Source organism: Dipodomys merriami, unplaced genomic scaffold (genome assembly GCF_024711535.1).
Source record: "Dipodomys merriami isolate MVZ:Mamm:240054 unplaced genomic scaffold, mDipMer1.0.p SCAF_68, whole genome shotgun sequence".
In the NCBI taxonomy this organism is placed as follows: domain Eukaryota; kingdom Metazoa; phylum Chordata; class Mammalia; order Rodentia; family Heteromyidae; genus Dipodomys; species Dipodomys merriami.
In genome coordinates this window covers 5033152-5054175 of record NW_027206268.1, presented here as the reverse complement: position 1 = coordinate 5054175, position 21024 = coordinate 5033152, and the positions used below count along the sequence as shown (strand labels likewise).

At 53.2% G+C, this 21024-nt stretch overlaps 1 protein-coding gene across 1 annotated transcript in view; it reads right to left on the bottom strand.

Annotated features, from left to right (window-relative positions):
• Nucleotides 1–7315: 7315 nt before the first annotated feature.
• Nucleotides 7316–21024, bottom strand: part of Spsb4 (splA/ryanodine receptor domain and SOCS box containing 4) — a 32553-nt gene continuing 18844 nt past the window's right edge. The window contains exon 3 of the mRNA XM_070005524.1: nt 7316–8774. Within this exon, the coding sequence (XP_069861625.1) occupies nt 8647–8774 (128 nt within the window). The 3' untranslated portion in view covers nt 7316–8646. The remainder of the gene's footprint in view (nt 8775–21024) is intronic.

Here is a 21024-nt window from a genome sequence, read left to right as displayed (position 1 = left end):
AGAAAGATAAATTCCAGATACTACCACACATTTCTACTTTGGACCCAAGGCAGAGGAGATGGGTGCTAGAAGACAGCCTTGAATTCAGGCCTGTCCTCTTAGCTACTCAGAATGCTAAGATCGGGAAGATCACAGTTCCTAGCCACCTTGGGTATAGATTTGGTGAGATCCCCTCCCCTCCCCACCCCCACTCCTTCTCCTCCTTTCCCCCCTCCCTTCCCCCTCTCCCCCCCCCCCCCCGCCCGCCCAAACTCAACAGAAAACACTGGGCATGGTAATACAGGCCTGTTATCCCAGGAGAAGAGCCAAGGCTAGAACCCAGGCCTCCTGGAAATTCCAGGACCCTTTTCACTGAGCTAGAGGATTTTTTGACTGCAGAGAAACAACACCCAAGAGAGGAACAAACAATTTTACCTTTTGGTTACTTTGCAGTTTTCAAAACTTGTGTTCCCAAAGCCATGTGGAGTGGCCATTTGTCTCACCTGGAGTCGTGAACATTGGATGAGTTGGGTTCTGATTTCGTTTGTGTCCAGCCTCAGTTTCCCTGTGGAACCACAGACCAGAACCTGCAACTCTCTACACCCCCCACCTCCTCCCCAGCCTCTTACATCTCCTGCATGGTGTGCAGAGCTAAATAATTGCTTGCTTTCTTTATTTTTGTTTATGTGGTAGAAGGAATCGAACCCAGGGCCTAAGAGAACTAGACAAGCACTCTATTCATTAAGTCACATTCCCACACTTTCCCCTTCTTTTTTACCTGCTAACATAATGAAGTAGTTATTATTTTCTCTCTCTCTGTGTGTGTGTGTGTGTGTGTGTGTGTGTGTGTGTATGTGCTAGTTCCTGGGGCTTGAACTCAGGGCCTGGGAGCTGTCCTTGAGCTTTTTCACTCAAGGCTTGTAGTGCTTGAACCATAGCTCCACTTCCAGCTTTTTGGTGGTTCATTGGAGATCAGAGTCTCACCGGGACTTTTCTGTGCCGGGCTGGCTTTGAACCACAATCCTCAGATTTCAGTCTCCTGAGTAGCTGGGATGACAGGCATGAGCCACTGGAACCTAGCTTTTTGAGACTCTTAATCTCAGATGCTGAGTGACAGCATCTGGATGGTTGACTTCGCATAACATTTAGGCTCTTGGGTGGATTTGCTGAGCTCTGTCCTAGGCCTCCAGTCAGATGGGAGCTATGCTTCTTTACTGGGGGCCTTGGTAACGGGGTCACCTGTGCAGGTAGGTCAACCCCTCATGTCTCCTGCTGCCTGGGACAACAAATGTCCCCCCCCCCAGGACTCCAGAGTGCCGCGCACATACCTGACAATCAATAAACGTCTGCCGACCGAGTTCCTGTTAATGAATGGCGACGACTCATCAGCGAGTATTGATGGAGCAGGGCTCCTGCTTAGTCTGGACAAGAAGCCAGGGCTTTTGCCAAAGGGAAACAAGAGGAAGAATTCCCAATCTGCTGCATGCATTCTAATCCTCTGTGTAGGCAGATTGGTCATTGATCCCACCCAGGAGACGTGTGTGTGTGTGTGTGTGTGTGTGTGTGTGTGTGTGTGTCTCTCTCTCTCTGTTGTCATGGTGATGCTTCAAGAAAGAAAGAAAGAAAAAAAAAGATTGTTCTTTAACAGCATCTCAGACATCAGGACTCTGAAGTAATAGCCCTTTAAAAATGGAATCATTTTAAGAGCTATCTGAATGCACAGGGTTTTTTTTTATTCTCTTCAGATGCATTATTAACGTGGTGATAAGACCTCATAAATGCTAAGTCCCCATTCAATGCCCCCCCATCCCCGCCTCTCAGAAGGAGCAAGGAGGGAGCTCCCCAAGCTCAGCACATCTGGTACATGGGGAGGAAACTCCATGGGGACTTTTAGCTTAGAGCTTTTTAGTATTTTTGGAGATGAGGTCTTGCTATGGATAGCCCAGGATGGCCTGGCATGGGTTGTAGATTCGTTTTCTTTTTCTCTTTTTTCTTTCTTTCTCTTGTGCCAGTCCTGGTGCTTGAACTCAGGGTCTTGGTGCCACCCCTGAACTTTTGTGCTTAAGGCTAGCGCTCTACCACTTGAGCCACAGCTCCACTTCAGGCTTTTGGTGGTTAATTGGAGATAAGGATCTCATGGACTTTGCTGCCTGGGTTGGCTTTGGACCTCGATTCTCAACTTTTATTTTTATTCATCATAAAAAAAATCTCTTCGATAAGTGTAGCGCTCATTTTAATATTAAAAAAACAAACAAACAGCCCACTGACATTTAGGGAAAAAGTGACCAAGCCTTTTTTCCAATCTTTTTCTTAGCGGTTTTTGCTCCCCTGCAGAAATGCTGACAGACACCAGATGGCAGTATTGAGTCGGCTCTGAGCCCAGGCTTCCCTGCATGGAAGGTGGGCAGGATGGTCAGCCTGTGGTACCCACATTCACCACCAGGGGGAAGGCGGGGGACGCCCCACACTGATGAGTTGTTCATTCCTACAATGTATTGAAATGCTCCTTCTGTGTGTTGAAGCTCCAAATCCAACACAGAACTTCAAGTGTTCCTGCTAATGAATGATTGGTAGAAAGAGAAGAGTCCAATCTCTGAAACTTCCTAGCTTAGGGAACCAAGAGAGCCACCATTCATTCATCACCTCCCTATTGTCAGGCCTTCCACACGGTTTCATCCACTCCTCAGGTCTTCGGGTGGTTCAGACAGCAGAGTTTCTCCCCAAGTTTACACGGCCGAGCCAGGGTTTTGATTCTGGTCTGTTCAGCTTCAACCTTGGTTAGCCTGGCTTGGCTCCATAGCCTGCCACGTGGATGGGATCAGCGCCACACCTGATCTAGAAGTGGGAATACCGGTTCTGGGATCTGTCACGCAGTGGGATGGGCCCCTCAACCCATTCTCCCCGCTCGGCCCCACTGGGGTCTCCATCTTCATGACAGGTGTTTTCACGTCTGATTTACACCGGGGGAAAACTGAGGCCTGGAGATCTGGCTGAGCTCTCGGAGCTGCCGGGTGCTTGCTGGTTCTCTTTTTGATGCGTATGGTCAACAAACACTTTTGAATGCTGACTGTGTAGCAGATCTGCGCCGGGCACTGGAATGCAGATCTGGTCTGGACCTCCAGGTGCGTGCAGGTTAGGGAAAGCGATTGTCCCAATCAGGATGGTGCCTTCTGATGTCACCTCACTGCTCCATCTAACTAATCACTCACTGGTACATTTGTCTATCCATCCATCTACCCATCTAGCCAGCCGCCTCTTTGTCCATTCAACTATCCACATCTATCCTCCTCTGTCCATAGGCACTCATCCACTCACCTACCTCGCAAGCATGAGATCCTGAGTTCAAACTCCAGTATGGTCAGCGATTTTTTTTTTTTAAGTTAAAGGCGGGACAGACTGGGTGAGGATGGCTCACGCCTGTCATCCTAGCTACTCAGGAGGCTGAGATCTAAGGATTGTGGTTCAAAGCCAGCCTGAGCAGAAAACTGTGTGAGACTCTAATCTCCAATCAACCCATAGAAAACCAGACGTGGTGCTATGGTGATTATTAGTTACAGTATTAGTTAGCCTTGAGTGAAAAAGCTCAGGGACTGTGCCCAGGCCCTGAATTCAAGCCCCATGACCAACAAGGAAAACAAAACAAAATAAACCTTTGGCATTATCTTAGTTCTAGGAGCTAGCTGCACTCAAATTTCCCAGCACCCCTGGTTTTGCAGTACTGGGGGTTGAACTCAGGACTGTGCTTGTGGGACAGTTGCTCTACCGCTGAGCTAGGCCTCCAGCCCTTGTTTTTGCACTGGTCACTTCTGATATAGGGTCAGTTTTGCTTCCGGCCTAGGTGAGCACAAATGAACTGCAAGCCTCCCCCCCCCCTCCCTTTTTGTTTGTCAATCGTGGGGCTTGAACTCTGGGCCTGGGCGCTGTCCCTCAGCTCTTCAGCTCAAGGTGAGTGCTCTACCACTTGAGCCACAGCACCACTTCCGGTTTTCTGGTGGTTTATTGGAGATAAGAGTCTCCCGGACTTTCCTGCCCAGGCTGGCTTTGAACCATGATCCTCAGATCTCAGCCTTCTGTGTAGCTAGGCTTCTCATCTTTCTCTTGTCAGCCATTAACACAACAGAAACTTTTTTTTTTTTTTGGTATTGGATGGTACTGGAGTTTGAACTCAGGTTCTCTCTCCTGCTAAGCAGATGCTCTACTTCTTGAGCCACACTTCAGCACTTAGCTTTAGTTTTTCTTTTCTTTTTTGTTCACATAAGGTTTCAGCTAACTTCCTGGGCCAGCCCTCAGACTGCAATCCCCCTACTTCTGCTTTCTTAGTAGTAGTTGAGATTACCGTCACCACCCACCACCATCCTCCTCCCCGGAACCTGATAGTTTAAGTGGTTTTGATACATAGCCAGGTTTGGGAACAGTCAAATTTTTTTTTTTTGTCGGCCGTGGGGCTTGAACTCTGGGCCTGGGCGCTGTCCCTCAGCTCTTCAGCTCAAGGCGAGCGCTCTACCACTTGAGCTACAGCGCCACTTCCGGTTTTCTGGTGGTTTATTGGAGATAGGAGTCTCACGGTCTCTCCTGCCCGGGCTGGCTTTGAACCGCGATCCTCAGATCTCAGCCTCCTGAGTAGCTAGGATTACAGGCGTGAGCCACCAGCGCCCGGCTGGGGAACAGTCAAATTTTTAACAGCCATTTAAAGAAAAAGAAAAAAGTCCAACAGGAATTTATTGAGATCCTGCTGTGCCTCAGTGGTACTTCTCTGTGACAATGGCCTTTTTGTGGGGCGGAGGCAGTGACCTCTGGCCACATGCTGGGCTTTCTATAAAATCCCAATGCTGACTCAGAAAAAAACAACAACAACAAAACCCACAAATGCTGCTAGCAACACATTTCCCCGCCCTTCCCCCACCCTTTCAAGTGCACCATAAATGGCATTTAAAACTTTATTGATGAAGAAGCTATTCACCATCTAGTTAGTTTGCTTAAAAACAGCAAGTAAATGAACCTAGGCCTCTATGGTGGTGGCCACACTGATGTCTTATTTAAAAACCTCAGCGAGAACACACCAGGGTGACCGGAACTCCCACAGCAGCTAGAATTCAAATGGCTTATGATCAAGACAAACACTGATGATATTAAGGTAGGCGACATTAGCGGTTCCCGTTTCAAACCTGGTTCCTTGTAGCGTGAATGTTCAGCTGGGGGCCAACACCCCACAGAATGACGGAAAGCCAGGCCTCCCTGGGGTGTTAAGAAGTTCAGTAAAATCATGGACGAGTGTATACAAGGTGAAGGCAGCCTTGGCACTGCAGTGTGTGCATGTGCACCAGCTTTCTGGCCCTCAGAAAAAGACCAAGCCAAAGATTCAGACCTCCAAACAGACGGTGTCTTCGAGAGGGGCCTGGTGTGTGTGTGTGTGTGTGTGTGTGGCCTGGTGTGTGTGTGTGTGTGTGTGTGTGTGTGTGTGTGTGTGTGTGTGTGTGTGTGTGTGTGTGTGTGTGTGTGTGTGTGTGTGTGTGTGTGTGTGTGTTCCTAGTGCATGGTTTTTCAGTCATGAAATTTGTGGGCATCTTAACGCCCAGGAGTCCCCTTCTAGCTGCCCACAGCCTCTGTCATGGGACAGTGTCCACTCACACTAAGGTTGGACCAGGCAACCTTCATCTTGAAGATCAAGACGAAGCAAGTAAGGCTGGAGATAGTAGATCCAAGCCTGTAATCTCAGGAGCATCTCAGGAGGCTGAGATCTGAGGATTGCAGCTGGAAGCCAGCCTGAGCAGGAAAGTCTCGGGGACTCATTTCCAATGAACCAACGAAGTGGCAGAGGTAGAGGTATGGATCATGCACATGTAAAGTGTACGCTTCATGCGGAAAAAGCTAAAGGACAGTGCTCAGGCTCCAAGTTCAAGCTCTAGTGCCAGTACCACAAAAGTTTAAACAAAGAAAGCAAGTTAGTGCCCCAGACACAGCATGCAACTTGGGCTCATTTCGGGTCATGGAAAGTAATTTTCTCTCTTTGCACCCAGGCCATCAGCCCTCTCTCATTTGTCTTTTTTTTTTTTCTCCTCTAAAGGGCCATGTAGCCGGCTAGACTTGCAAGAAATACCCAATAAGGGATGGCTGCATACTGTGGCTGTCGTTTCTGTCATGTCGCTGTGTGGCTCAAGTGGGAGAGCAAGCCGAGCAAGCACCAGTTCTGGAGTTCAAACTCCAGTCCCGAGGTAGGTGCTGGTGGCTCACACCTGTCATCCTAGCTACTCAGGAGGCTGAGATCTGAGGATCGAGGCTCAAAGCCAGCCTGGGCAAGGAAGTTCATAAGATGCTTATCTTCAATTAGCCACGAAAAGTAGATCTGTGGCTCAAGTGGTAAAGCACTAGCCTTGGGCAAAAGAGGTCAGGGATAGCACTCAGACTTTGAGTTCAAGCCCCTGTTCGGTACAGGCACAAAACACACACACACACACCCCTACCACAAAACACCAGAATATTCAGGTGCACCATTGTTAACTGGAAACAAAGCTGAGATATGAAAAAAAGTTTAATGCTGTAGAGTAAGTAAACACTGATCCAAAATGAAAACTATTTAAAAAGTTCATAACAGCATCCACCAAGTAAACGCTTACTGCTGAATCTCACCATCTGTGAAAGATTTGCCCACAAAAACTATCAGACACTTCTGAGAGAAATTAGAGGAGGAGTTAAGTAAACAGAGGCACATGGCTTTTACACAAATTAAAAGACTCACTATTGTTATGAAGTTGGTTCTTCTTAGCCTATCGATTTTGTGAAATCCCTATTGAAATCAAAGTGACTTTTCTCTTCAGGAGAAATTGACTATCTGCTTAGTCAGGTTAGAGGGAAAGCCAGCTGGGCAGAATTCTCTTAAGCCTTTGTTCTAAAGAGCGAAGATGAAGAAGCAATACCATGTGACGGGAAGCTACAGGGGCCAGGATGATACATTAGTGAACACAGGAAAGTCAGCTAGATCAGTGGGACAAAAACAAAGAACAGAACCGCAGAGCAGTCACAGATAAGTCTGACGTTTTGAGCCTGAGCAGGCCTCAGACCTCGATCCTCCTACCTCTGCCTCTGGGGAAGTTGGGATGGCAGGTATGAGCAACGCACCCTGCTTAAACTTGGTTTTCCTTCACCATGGCCGGCATGGCAGGACACAGGCACACCTCTCCTCGGGGCCTGGCCTCTGCAGACTCACTGGGGGCAGGGGTGAGGGATCCAGGCTTCAGGCTGGGACCCCCAGACAGAAGCACAAAGATAGAAGCGGAAATCCGGGCCCCTTTTTCCTCCCAAGAACACCTCGTAAACAGCAGAGAGGTTGGATGACAAACTTTATTAGAAACGCACCTCGCTCTTGAGTCAAATTCACAGTGAAGTGGGCAGAGGCAGCCATGGGGGGAGGGGGAAGGACACGGAGTGGGGGGGACCTCTGGCACCCCAATGCTGTGATCATTTCCAGTTGAAAGGGAGGGGGCGGGGCCTCGGAACCACACAGCGCTGTTAGGATGGTGGTGGGAGGGTAGCAGCAGCAGCACTGACCTGTGAGAGGCCCACGTCCCTCCCCCCCACCCCTCCAGTGGCTAGCTGCCTCCCCGCTGATAAATAAAACACGTCACACGTAACAATAACAATAATAATTGGCTCACAGAAAGCTTTGTGACACCCTAAGATTACGCCCTGACCGGATGCGGTCAGAGGCCACCCCGTTCTCCAACACCCCTGGGCTTGCGGTCACAAGGCCTCCCCTGGACTCTGGACTCACTACACTCTTTTTTTATTTTTTCTTTTTGGTCTGTCGTGGGGCTTGAACTCAGGGCCTGGGTGCTGTCCCTCAGCTCTTCAGCTCCAGGCGAGCACTCTACCACTTGAGCCATAGTGCCACTTCCGGTTTTCTGGTGGTTCAATGGAGATAAGAGTCTCAGGGACTTTCCTGCCCCAGGCTGGCTTTGAACGGTGATCCTCAGATCTCAGCCTCCTGAGTAGTTTGGATGACAGGCGTGAGCCACCAGCACCTGGCTCCTTTTTTTTAATTTTTAAAAATGCTTTTGAAGATTCCAATGTTACTTAAAATGATCAGAAGCAAGGGCTACACTGTGCCTCCGTGAGTCAGACCCCCCCTTTCCTGGATGGAGGAGAATGGGGGTGATCACAGGGTTCTGCCAATGGCTGGGAAGGGTAGGGATGGGAGGTAAAGAAGACACCGTTCAAAGAGGTTCAAATGTTCAGAGTCAAAGGCGGCCCCAAAGCCCTTCTGTCCACTGTCTGGGGGTGGTCTTGAAGTGGCCCCAGCTCCTCCCGGTCAGGGCGGTCTGCTGTCCTGGTCACTTTTCCTGGGTGGGAAGAGGCCACATCACGTTTCCTGCGGGGGTTTCTCCTAGGTCCAGGAGGCTGGGCCGGCTCCGGATGCAGGATCCCCTCCCCACCTCCCCACCCCCGACCCCCCGCAGCAGGAAAACTCCAGGCCCTTGGGGAAGCGTGGGCCTGCTAGGCTGTTTTCTGGGCAGTCCGCACTTGGCAGAGGGGGTGGGGCGGCTATCAGACAGTTCCTGCCCAGGCCTGCAGGTATCCTGGGGGCATCGGGCGTCCCGGGCCCTGGGGTCAACGCGGTGGGGGCTGTGAGGCACCCCAGCCCCGCAGGCTGCCCACCGCCCTGAGCACCGGTCACTGGTACTGCAGGTAGTTCTTGAGGGCCTCGGGCAGGGGCAGGGCGCTGATGTCCTGCAGGCGATGGCGGCCCAGGGCCGAGCGGATGGCTCTCCGGCACAGGTCCATGAGAGGGAGGGGTTCGGCTGTAGAGAGAGGGGAAGTGAGTGTTAGGGGCCCCTGGGCCTGGTGGGCTGTGGTAACCAGGGCAAAGAAAGCCCTCCTGAAAGCTCTCTGCCGTGCAGGTGTTCCAGTGCGTCCGCCACGTAAATAGAACCCCTCTCCACTTCTCTCTGCAAGTCAGCCTCAAACAATGTTCCCACATGGGCGCTATGGTGGCTCACGGCTGTCATCCTAGCTACTCAGGAGGAAGCTGAGATCTGAGAATCACAGGTCGAAGCTAGCCCCGGGCAGGAAAGTCCGTGAGACTCTTTTGTCTCCGGTTAACCACCAAAAAGCCAGAAGTGGAGCTGTGGATCAAAGTGGAAGAGCGCTAGCCTTGAGTGGAGAAAGCTCAGGGACAGCGCCCAGGCCCTGAGCCCAAGCCCCAGGACCGACCAAAAAAAAAAGAAAGGTTCTGATTTGCTTACTGTGCTTCTAAAAAGATCTCTCAGCACACCATCCTAATTGACAACAATGTCATCTGGATGAAGAATTGGTGGAGCCAAAGCTTCATGTCTAGATCGATGCTAAAAACAGCGCAAGGGAACCCTGCGGGAGCTCTCCACTTCATCGTCCTTCTTCTGCATCTCTAAGCTCCTGCATGGACCGGCAGAGCCCTGGGGCTTCCAGGGTCTCGGCTGCCATCCTTAAAATAGGGGGACTTAGCCAGGTTCTCACACCTGTCACCCTAGCTACTCAGCAGGCTGAGATCTGAGGATCTAAGTTCAAAGTCAGCCCAGGGAGGAAAGCCCGAGGGACTCTTATCTCCAATGAACCACTCAAAAACCAGAAGTGGAGCTGTGGTTCAAGTGGTAGAGGGCTGGGGACAGCGTATAGGCTTTGCATTCAAGCCCCAGGATGGACACAGAAATAAACAAATGAATATAAAGTGGGGAAGGGGAGCGGAGAGATTTAGCTCACCATGGTCCTGTCTGAGAAGGAAGAGGGTGGGGGTCTTGGCACGGCGATCTGGTGGCTCCAGCTGTTTCCCTGGGCCTCTGGTCTCATCCCACCCAGCAGAAGGACTGGCCAAGACATGACGCACCACCCTCTCCTCATTCCTCAGCTCACAGTTTGAAAAAAAAGATCAACCATTCAAAGTCACAAGGTAAAAATTCCTCTGTGGTAATTTCAGACCCGTGTGTCTGATGACAGCGTGGAATTCTGAACTTGGTAGATCTGCCCTGCACGCTATTTGTTTTCAGGAAAAGAAAGGAGGACGGCATGTGACGGGTGTGATTGCACCTGTCTATGCTCCCAGCTACTCAGGAAGAGGAGGCAGGAAGATCCTGCACTGGAGGCTGGGGTCTAGGGAGCGAAAACACTCAACCAACCGAAGAACTGGAGGTGTGACCCAAGCGGTAAAGTCTGTACTTAGCAAGCGTGAGGCCTTGGGTTCAGTCCTGGGTACTGTCAGGACCGAAATCTGGCGTCACCTCTCTGACCTATGTCTCCTCCCCCTCTGCCGCTCAGCTGCTGGTCCACGTCATCGTTTACGCCAAATGGACAGGCGTGTGCGATGCCAGCAGCCACGCTGCGTCTGACAATACAGAACTAGATGTGGACAGGATCTCGGCCCGCCAAGAGGCCCGGGCTCATATCTAGAAAGCATCTGGAATGTGCCGGGCTTTAGTGCTTCCCCAGCCAAAGGCTGTGACAAGGACAGGGTCACATGACCTGGTCAGCGAGCGTCCCCAGAGCCTGGGTGGGGCCCCCATTTTTTCCCCCAGGCGTGAGAGATCTCTAGTTACTTCACTTACACAGGGGGTATCACTAAGGACAGGAGTGGGGCAGGGGGGGTTGGGAAGAGGAGCGGGGGAGAAGCAAATGCCATCGCCATCGATGCAGGAGGACTGAGGAGTCCGCTTGGCATCTCTCTGAAGATGCAGATGAAGATGTGCAAAGAACTCCAGGGGAGCACCATGGAACCATGCTCAGGATAGTCCTTCTGCCATCCTAGCCGGGAGCCCGTGGCTCACGCCTGTCATCCTAGCTACTCAGGAGACTGAGATCTGAGGATCATGGTTCAAAGCCAGCCCAGGGAAGGAAAGTCTGTGAGACTCTTGATCTCCAATGAACCACCAAAAAAAAACTGGAAGTGGTGCTGTGGCTCAAAGTGGTAGAGTGCTAGCCTTGATCCAAAGAGATCAGGGACAGCACCCAGGCCTTGAACTCAAGCCCCACAAAGGAAGGAAGGAAGGAAGGAAGGAAGGAAGGAAGGAAGGAAGGAAGGAAGGAAACACAGAAAAGAAATAGAGGAGCTGGAGGCATAGCTCAGTTGATTAAGCACTAGCCGATGAGCAAAAAGCATCAAGTACTGAGTTTGAGTCCCAGTCTTGGACCAAAAGGGAAAAAGAAAAAAAAGAAAACGGTCAGCTGGGGCAAGCACCTGGCAGCCACGCAGACAACTGGCACCGCTGTCCTGTTCCTCAGCTGGATGAGGACCAACACACACCATCCCGCTGGGAAGACCCTAGGAGTTAGCCCTGGGGCTCACTCCTGCCAATGCACTGATTGTGTGCTTTGGACCTTTCCAAGTATGAGCTCAGAAGTGGGCCCAGAGGAGACGGTAGAGAGCTTGTTTTCCTTTAGTTCAGCAAAACTAGTGAGTATGCTTAATCCTTGCATGGTTTTATTCCCTAGCTCCCTCCTTCCTTCACTTAAAAGATTCAGTAAGCAGGGTGCTGGTGGCTCACGCCTGTCATCCGAGCTGCTCAGGAGGCTGAGATTTGTGGCTCACGGTTCAAAGTCAGCCTGGGCAGGAAAGTCCGTGAGACTCTTCTCTCCAATGAACCACCAGGAAACCAGAAGTGGCGCTGTGGCTCAAGTGGTGGAGCGCTCACCTTGAACTGAAGAGCTGAGGGACAGCGCCCAGCCGTCTGAAGCCAGGTGCTTACTGAACTACGATTGAGTCCCTTCAGGTGGCATCTCTGCCAAAGGAGTTGGTCCTACTTAGTGTCTTCATTTCATGGCTACCTGATTATGGCTCAGTGGTCGGCAAAGCTGACCCATGGCTGGTGAATCATCAGAGATGCGATTGCCCGGTCCCTTTGGATCCATGGGTCTGAGCGAGTTCATGTCTCTTCTGCGACTCTGCTTCTGTAGACAGCCTGGGCTCCCATGGTCTAGCCTCGGGCCTCCAGCCAGCTGCTCACCTGGATTTAGGTGTGGCCACCAGACTTGGCACACCAGAGAGGGGACTGCCACCCTTCCAGCTGGCCAGCTAGGAACTTTAAGGAGCTAGGATCAGCGTTGCTTTCTTTTCTTTCCCACAGCTGACCATTAGGGCCAGCTCTTCCTATCCTGGACCTGAAATGAGGACCTCGCTGAGCACCTCATACAGGACAAACCAAACATTTTGTTGTTTGAAGCCAGTGAGCTGTGGCCTTGTGCGTTATTGCAGGAAGACCTGGCCGGTCCTGACGGATGCAACTCGTCTCGGTGGCAGAACAGGCATGACAGAGACCCGCATCGTTGAGACAACGCCTGTCTGTGTCTGTGGGTGTCTGTGCCCTCCATCACTCTGGCCTTTCTTCCTCTGTCAGCTATGGGGTGATGGCTAACTCACTGCTTTATTACCGTTTCTTTATTTACTGTTTGTTTGCTCTTTTTTTTTTTTTTTGGTCGGTTGTGGGGTTTGAACTCTGGGCCTGGGCGCTGTCCCTCAGCTCTTTAGCTCAAGGCTAGTTCTTTACCACGTGAGCCACAGCGCCACTTCTGGTTTCCTGGTGGTTTATTGGAGATAAGAGTCTCATAGACTTTCCTGCCTGGGCTGGCTTCGAACCATGATCCTCAGATCTCAGCCTCCTGAGCAGCTAGGATGACAGGCGTGAGCCATCAGCACCCGGCTGTTTGTTCAGTTGTTGAGACAAGGTCTCAGTTGATTGTGCAGCCCAGGCAGGCCTGGAACACGTTAGGTAGCCCAGACTGACCTTGAACCCAAGATCCTCCTAGATCCTCCTGCCTTGGCCTCCTGACTCACTGAGATTTCAGGCATGGACCACTGCACACAGCTAACCCTGCTGTTTTAGTGAGGAAGGCTGTGTTTACCCCTGAGATACTGATGGGTAGAAGAAATGGGTGTTTACACAGGTGTTGCTCATGGTCTGGCTTTGGTGGCAGGGCAGGGGAGAAGGTGGTGAAGGGTGGAGGGCAGAACCCCAGTTCTAGGCAGAATAACTGCAGGACCCATATTCCCAAAGGCCGGTCTGCCAAGGCCTGCAGGTGAACGTCTGGAGGCGGGGTGAAGGACCAGGTAGCCTGCAGGGTGGCTGTCCAGCACACCGGAGGCCCGCCCCCGCCCAGGGGAGGTGGGGGAGGTAAGAGGGAGGCCCAGGAAGATGCTCATCCTTAAGGAAAATGTGCGCCTGCTCAGGACTTGCATTAAGACTCATTTAGCAACAGCGATTAGGGAGCTATAAATAGCCCCAGCACTCTCTCAGGGGCCATAAAACACACTTTCCCCACGCCGCCCTCCCCCCTTCCTTTCCCCCACCCAATCTGCCAGCTGGCCTTGCTTAATTGGGGCTCCAAATAAAATACCTAGAAGGCTACGCTTTGATGGAAGACCCCGGTTCCCATAGTGACCACTCACTAGGACCCGGATGCTGGGGCCCAGGAAAGGAGGGGTTAGAGGAGGAAGAAGAAGGGGAAGACGGGGAGGGGAGGGACCTGTGGTACAGAGTGGATGGAAGAGGCAGAGACTTGAGTTCAGATCCTGGCTTGGTTCCTGAATAGCGGGGTGACCCCCCCCTGGTCTGCTTCGCGCCTTCTCTGGGCCTTCGCGCCTTCTCTGGGGCTTCCTGACCCCTAGGCAAGAAGGCAGAAGCTTGCCACCAACTCCTTCACCTGGCTCGAGGCCGGCCTGCATTTCTGATTCCAGGAGAGCACGCCCAGAACCGGGCGAGGCCCACCACCCCATCTCTGCGTCTCTGAGCTCAGTGTGTGTCTATTCCAGAAGATTCCCCGGGGCTCTTCCCCGTGTTTCTGCTCTCCCCACCGTGGCCCCCTTCGGCCTCATTTGAATGCTACAGGAGTTGATTTTTTAGCAGGAGTGGAGTGCAGCGAGGAAGGGTGTCCCGTCGGGAACCCGCCAGGCACGCTGCGGCCGCCGCGCTCTCCCAGCGTGGCTAATGGGCTTAGCGGATTCTGCGCACTGTGTGGGGCAAGGCAGCGTGTCTCCTCCTGTCTCTGCCCTGCCACTGGGAAGCCTGGGAAGGGGCTGTCAAGGAGAGGGTCTTTGAGGGATTTCTCTTTTCAGTACTGGGCTTCCAACTCAGGGTCTTCTCGCTCTTGTTAGGCCGGCGCTCTACCACTTGAGCCATACCCCCAACTCTTTTTTGCTTTATTTTTTTGGATGTTGGTCTTGGTTGGGACTTGAACTCAGGGCCTGGGCGCTGTCTTGCAACTCAAGGCTAGTGCTCTACCATGTGAGCCACAGCTCTACTTTCAGCTTTTTGTTGGTTGACTGCATATAAGAAAAAGTCTCGGGGCTGGGAAGTTGGCTCAGTGGTAGAGTGCTTGCCTTGCATGCATGAGGCCCTGGGTTCGATTCCTCAGCGCCCAGGCCCAGAGTTCAGACCCCACAACCGGACCCAAAAAAAAAAAAAGAAAAGAAAAAGTCTCATGGCTGCTGAGTGCTGGTGGCTCGGGCCAAGAATCCTAGCCACTCAGGAGGCTGAGATCTGAGGATCACAGTTCAAAGCCAGCCCGGGCAGGAAAGTCCGTGAAACTCTTATCTCCAATAAATCACCAGAAAAACGGAAGTGGCACTGTAGCTCAAGTGGTAGAGCGCTAGCCTTGAGCTGAAGAGCTGAGAGACAGTGCCCAGGCCCAGAGTTCCAAGTCCCACGACCGACAAAATAAATAAATAAATAAATAAATAAAAGAGAAAGTTTCATGGCCTTTTCTGCCCAGGCTGGCTTTGAAGCACGATCCTCAGATCTCAGCCTCCTGAGTAGCTCCTATTACAGGCATGAGCCACCAGTGCCTAGCCCTCTACAGTTGGTTTTTAATTAAGAGTTCCATGCCTTTTTTTTTTCTTTTTGCAACTTGGGTTGGCCTCAGACCATGATCCTCCTATCTTTGCCTTCTGCATTCCTGGGAATACAGACATAGAGTTACACCATGCTAAGCCTATTCTATGAAATTGGCTTTCACATGTTTTTTTTTTTTTGTCAGTCGTGGGGCCTGAACTCTGGGCCTGGGCGCTGTCCCTCAGCTCTTCAGCTCAAGGCTAGCACTCTACCGCTTGGGCCACAGAGCCACTTCTGGCTTTTTCTGTTTAGGTGGTGCTGAGGAATCGAACCCAGGGCCTCATGCATGCAAGGCAAGTGCTCTACCACTGAGCTACCCTCCCAGCCCTGGCTTTCCCTTTTTTCATTTATTTCTGCCTAGGTTGGCCTTGAATCTCAATCTTCTTAAGAACTGCATGCCGAGTAGCTGGGATTGCAGGCATCCGCCATCGTGTCCTGTCGAGGCTCTGCTGTTTTAGCTGGCTCTGCGACCTAACTAAGAAAGACTTTGCCCCTTGCTAGCTGCCATCCAGGCCCAAGCCTTTGCCCTGGTGTATTACATCCCTGTTATGCCACCACTATGCCACCAGGTGGCGACAGAGAGTTGCCACAGGCAGCGTTGAATTCACTCTTAAGAAAATGGGTGATTCATCGCAAACGATCATTAGCGTATAAAACCAGGATGGTCCATTTGATGATCACTTCAAAGGCAAACCACTGAATGTAATATAGTGGCTAGAGGGTTACATGCCAATTACCAATCTTTTGCCAGTTCCATGACTTCCAACCCCGCCCATGAGTCCAGACCGTCAGCCAGTTAGGCCAGGCTAAAAAAGGCCCAACACTGCCAGTTATTAACTGCATGTAGTCCCTTCTCCTTCCGGAGCCCAAATGGCCCCTCTGTGACAGTGGACTGAGGACCACTCTGTGTGGAGGAGAAATCACTGGAAAGGAGAAACCACTGCTTTATCTTCAGTTCTAGTAAGTGTTCAATAAACACCGGCCATAAATAACAATAGACGCGCTCTAACCCTCCCTGCTCAGTGGAATGACTGTGTGTGTGTCACTGGGGGGAAATGTTTGGCATAATGTCATGTAACTATCTAGCCGTGATTACTACAGGCAGAAAGGAAGCAGATCCAGCTACAGGCCCTGGGGAGTGAGAGGGGGGAAAAAGCGGGGGGGGGGGGGCTGGGGAGGGCTGGTGAGCTCCCAGAAAAATGCCATGTGTATGGCTGCGCACTAAATTCGCTACTGGATTAGCATGCCGTCTCCTTCCAACTTCAGTGGCTACGTCTCCTCTCTGCCCTGCGTCTGGGCTGTGAAACCCTCTGGGCACCCTCTCAGCCTTGAGGCCGCTCTTTCTGGAAGGCTGCCATCTACCCCTTTCTCCAGGGCCTTTGGGGAATACAGCTTGTTCCGCCACGCGGTGCTGGAGTCTCCAGGATCTCTGTCTGTGTGTATGACACGATCCATCCCACGGGCAGGCTGGCCGGGCTCAGGCCTTGGTCTCTGGATCTCCACACCTGCCACTGGCTTATAGCGTCCCTGTCTCTTTCTAGAACTGAGATGCACTGCCCTCCCCTCCCCTCCCCTACTTTGGCAGACAGGCCTGTTGGGGGGTTGGGGAGAGGAGGGAGTGTAAAGAATTCTCTTTAAAAAAAAAAAAAAAAGTTGTGTGGTTTCAGTTCAAACCTCCTCAAAACTGCACCGGCCCAAACCCTGTGACACTTCATTTCCCCCAGCTTGAACGGGCCAAGCTGCACCTCATAAAGCGACAGGGGAAATATTTTGGCCGTGTTTTCCGTAACGCCAGGGCCCACAAAGACTCACTTGTGATAGGCCGGCCATGCAGCCCCACCTCGCAGACTCCCAGGATGCACAACTCTGGGAAGTAAAGTCCGCAGACACGGCTGCCTGCGTCACGCCGGCCACCTGTGTGTGGGCCACGGGGCCGGGGGGGGGGGGGGGGGGGGGCAGGGGGCGGCCTCTCAACCCTGCCCTACGGGGGATCTGTTCACAGACTGCCAGAACCAAACTGCCAAAAACAACACTCACCATGGGCCAGGCGGAGGGGGCGCTGGGAGTGCGCGCACAACAGACTCAAAGAGTTTCTATGGACTGACCAATGGCAGCCACCCAGAGGGCTGTCCCACGTGTTGGGGTCACAGTCTGGCCTCATAGCAGCTCCCCCTTTCAAGGAATCCATCCACAAACTCCCCTCCTGCCAGAATTCTGTGTGTTCACTCCCTTCCCCCAAGAGGGAAGTGATGTCCAGCCCCAGTGCCTTTGCTCCGGCTGTGGCCCCCCTGGGGGGGAGGGGCTGGTGGTGCAGTGGGGTGCCGCTCTCCTCCATCTAGTCCTGCCACAGAGCTGTCCCTGCTCACTCCCACGTGCCAGCTCCCTGGCATGAGCTGAGGACAAGTAGGTGATCACAGTCTTCTTGGGGAGTTTTGTTATTTAACGCTCGGACGATCAGTCTCATGGCCACTTCATTTATTTGAGATGATTGGAGAAAGAGCCTTGTCAACATTTAGTGATTTGATGAACTCAGGGCCTAGGTGTTGTCCCTGAGATTTTTATGCTAAAGGCTAGTGCTGTTCTACCACTTGAGCCACAGCCCCACTCCTGACTTTTTGGTCTTTAATCGGCGAAAAGTGCCTTACCAACTTTCTCAGGTTGGCTTTGAACTGTGAACCTCTGATCTCAGCTTCCTAAGTAGCTAGGATTACAGGCATGAGCCACAGGTACCTGGCTGATTTTAGTTCATTTTTCTTTTTGGTCCCACATGAGGCTTGAACTCTGGGCTTGGGCGCTGTCCCTGTGCTCTTCAGCCCAAGGCAAGCGCTCTACCACTTGAGCCACAGTGCCACTTCTGGTTTTCTAGTGGTTTATTGGAGATAGTCTCATGGACTTTCCTGCCTAGGCTGGCTTTGAACCACGATCCTCAGATCTCAGCCTCCTGAGTAGCTAGGCATGAACCTCCTGCGCCAGGCTTAGTTCATTTTTTAGATAAGGAGGGACTCACTTTTGTCCAGGCCAGTCTCTAACCAAGATTCTCCCACTTCCGCCTCCTGAGAAGCTGAGATTGCAGGAACACTTTCAGACTTATCTTGGCAAACAGGAAATCCCTTGTTTTGAACAGCATCCCTCCTCTTGCATTTTGGGGCCATTAGCCAGTAAATGAAAAGCTACTTGAACCCAAGTACTGGGATACCATGACAGTTGATCAGATGAGCAAGACAGCTCCCAAGGAAACACTGAACGAAGTGACAACTCCATTCCAGACAAATTTCCTCACACTGCTCAGCACAGCGAACGATTTAAACTGAAATCACTTATCCCTTCAATTTTGCATTTCGTAGTTTAATATTTTGGGGCTGTGGTTGCTGACACGTTAACTGGAATAGGTAAAACCCGGCAAGAGGAACGCTACTGGATTGGTTATAGTGTTTCTTCCCCTCTGCCATTACCTTAATTACTGGATCTCTGGATTAGGGGCTGGCTGACCTGCTCTGTGGTACCAGCTCATCATCCCGTGCTCCCTCCCAAATATAATGACTGTGGATCCCAGAGCCCAGCCGCCCTCCCATCACAGGGGGCTGGGAGCTGAGCCCTGGGAACTCCTTCCATTCCCAGGCTGTGGGAACACAAGATGGTGGGAGCAGAGGCGCCCGCCGGGCAGGAGCCAAGGCCACTGACAGTGATGGCGAGTGAGCACAGAGGGACAGTGTGCCTGCCACACGGGGTCCGGACGAAGCGAGGAGAACATCCTGCCGTAGCAGGGGGTAGCGAGCCCCACTTGTGACCTTAGTCATGCCAGCCTGTAGCTCTGGCTGGCCGGGTCCAGGGAAAGGTCTGAGAGGCTCTGAGTTAGGGTCCCGGTGCTTCTGTTTCGGAAGCTAGTCTGCCACCACTGCCTCATCTCCCTTATGTTGTAAGATTAGCTCTGCCAATACCGCGCCAGCCCACGCCCACACCACTAGCTCCGCCCATGGTGCCAGCTCTGCCCAATGTTAGTCTTGCCCAGACAGCCACGCCCACATAACTAGCTCCGCCCACGGTGCCAGCTCTGCCCAATGTTAGTCTTGCCCAGACAGCCACGCCCACATAACTAGCTCCGCCCACGGTCCCAGCTCTGCCCAATGTTAGTCTTGGCCCAGACAGCCACGCCCACACCACTAGCTCCGCCCACGGTCCCAGCTCTGCCCAATGTTAGTCTTGCCCAGACAGCCACGCCCACACCATTAGCTCCGCCCATAGCTCTGCCCTCAGCCAAGCCCCGTCCGCCAGTGCCAGGGCTGTCGGGGCGGCCCCGCCTACACTCGGCCCCGCCCTGGCTCTGTGCCCAGCGTCCAGGCAGGGAGCCCTGGGTGCAATGCCCAGAAAGGCCCAGGGCACAGAGCACAGGGGCGCGGTGTCCCAGGTCCCGGCCGCTTCCGGGATGTCGCGGGCCCTGGCATCCAAAGGTCCCCGGCAGAGACGCTGCCCGGGCCCTACCCCCGCCCGCCCAGGCCCTGGGCGGCGAAGCCAGCGGGTCTGCTAGAGCTGTGAGGACAGGCAGCGGTGCCGGCCTCCGGGAGCGCCCGCCCCCTGCGCCCCTCCACCGCCCTCGGCGGGACAGGAAGCCCCCCCCAGCCCGAGATGCACTGGCATTCACTGTCACCACGGGGCTGCGGGCAGCCGCCCAAACAGCACGGACGACACAGCTGCAGGGAAGCTTCTGCCTCACTCTCCCCGCCTCCCGCAGCCGGGAAGTCCCTTCCAGAACACGCCCAGGGCACAGCCGCGCGGGCGGGGCTCCCTCCCGGACACCGGGCAATGCAGACACCGCCAGGGGCTCCACCCGGGCCGTGCCTCCCAAGGCCGGGGTATGCACACCCCACCCCGCGGACTGATGGACTGGGGGCGGGGGCTGTTCCTAGGGTACCATGGAAAGACGAAGAAGCATCAGGCCAAGAAGTGTGTGCCAGGAGCTGTGAGATGGGCACTGGAACTGTCTAAGAGTGAGCGGCCCCAACAGCAGTGTGTCAGCTTGGAAGGAGGGAGGGAGGGAGGGAGGGAGGGAGGAAGGAAGGAAGGAAGGAAGGAAGGAAGGAAGGAAGGAAGGAGAGAGGGAGGGAGGGAGGAAGGAAGGAAGGAAGGAAGGAAGGAAGGAAGGAAGGAAGGAAGGAAGGAAGGAGAGAGGGAGGGAGGGAGGAAGGAAGGAAGGAAGGAAGGAAGGAAGGAAAGAAGGAGGAAAGGAGGGAAGGAAGGAAGGATGGAGGGAGGGAGGAAAGGAGGGAAGGAGGGAAGGAAGGAAGGAAGAAGGGAAGGAGGGAGGGAGGGAGGGAGGGAGGGATTCTCTCACCATGGCTACAATGATCTGATCTGCAGCTGTCTATGGGAGCCCCTGCCAGCTTGGGCCCTGTCCAGAAAGCATACACCCCAAGGCCTCCAGAGATGTTTATGGGCTGTCTCCATCCAAGGGGCTCACAGACTGGAGAGGTCTCAGCCCCGAGAGGCTGCTAGCCCCACCCCCTCCTTGCCCGCGGAAGTGACTGACAGGGCAGCTGCCTGCTGGAGTCAGTGGGGGAAGGGCCAAGCACAGTTGGCAGCTGATTTGCTGGGAGCTGGCGGTTGCAGGGCAGCCATCTGGTTTGGGTCAAAGGTCTCCAGGGAACAGTTTGATTTATGGACCAGTGCAGCCACCCAGGCTGCTAGGAGGGCACAATAAGGTGGGGTGTGGGGTTGGGATTTGGGGGAGGGGAGAGAGGCCCAGTGTGTGTGTGGGGGGGGGGGGCGAGTAATGAATGGAAGGAGGAGTGCTCAGGGCTGAGCAGCTGCTTCCAGCCTTCTGAAGCCTCAGGTTGCCTGTAACAGAGGAAAAAAGGGCAACAGAAAACAGAAAAGGACAATACTGAGGACTGGGGCAGGCGGGGGGGGGGGGGGGGCGGGGGTTCTGTCTCAAATAGTAGAGCACCTGCCTAGAAATGCATGAGTCCCTGGGTTCAAACTCAGCACTAAAGAAAAGACAGTACTGAAAAAGTCAGCAAGGGTTTGTTGTGCTTGCTGCTTCCTGGGTCGATCCTGGACACTGCTGTTCTGCTTGACCAAAAAGCTTCTCCTGGGCTCGCCAGGCGGCCTGCAGAGGTTGTGGTATTGAGGGAGGACAAGGAGCTGGCGGCACTGGGGCCCTCTCCGTGTCCCGGGCTGGGACAGGGAGGAGCACCACGCAGGA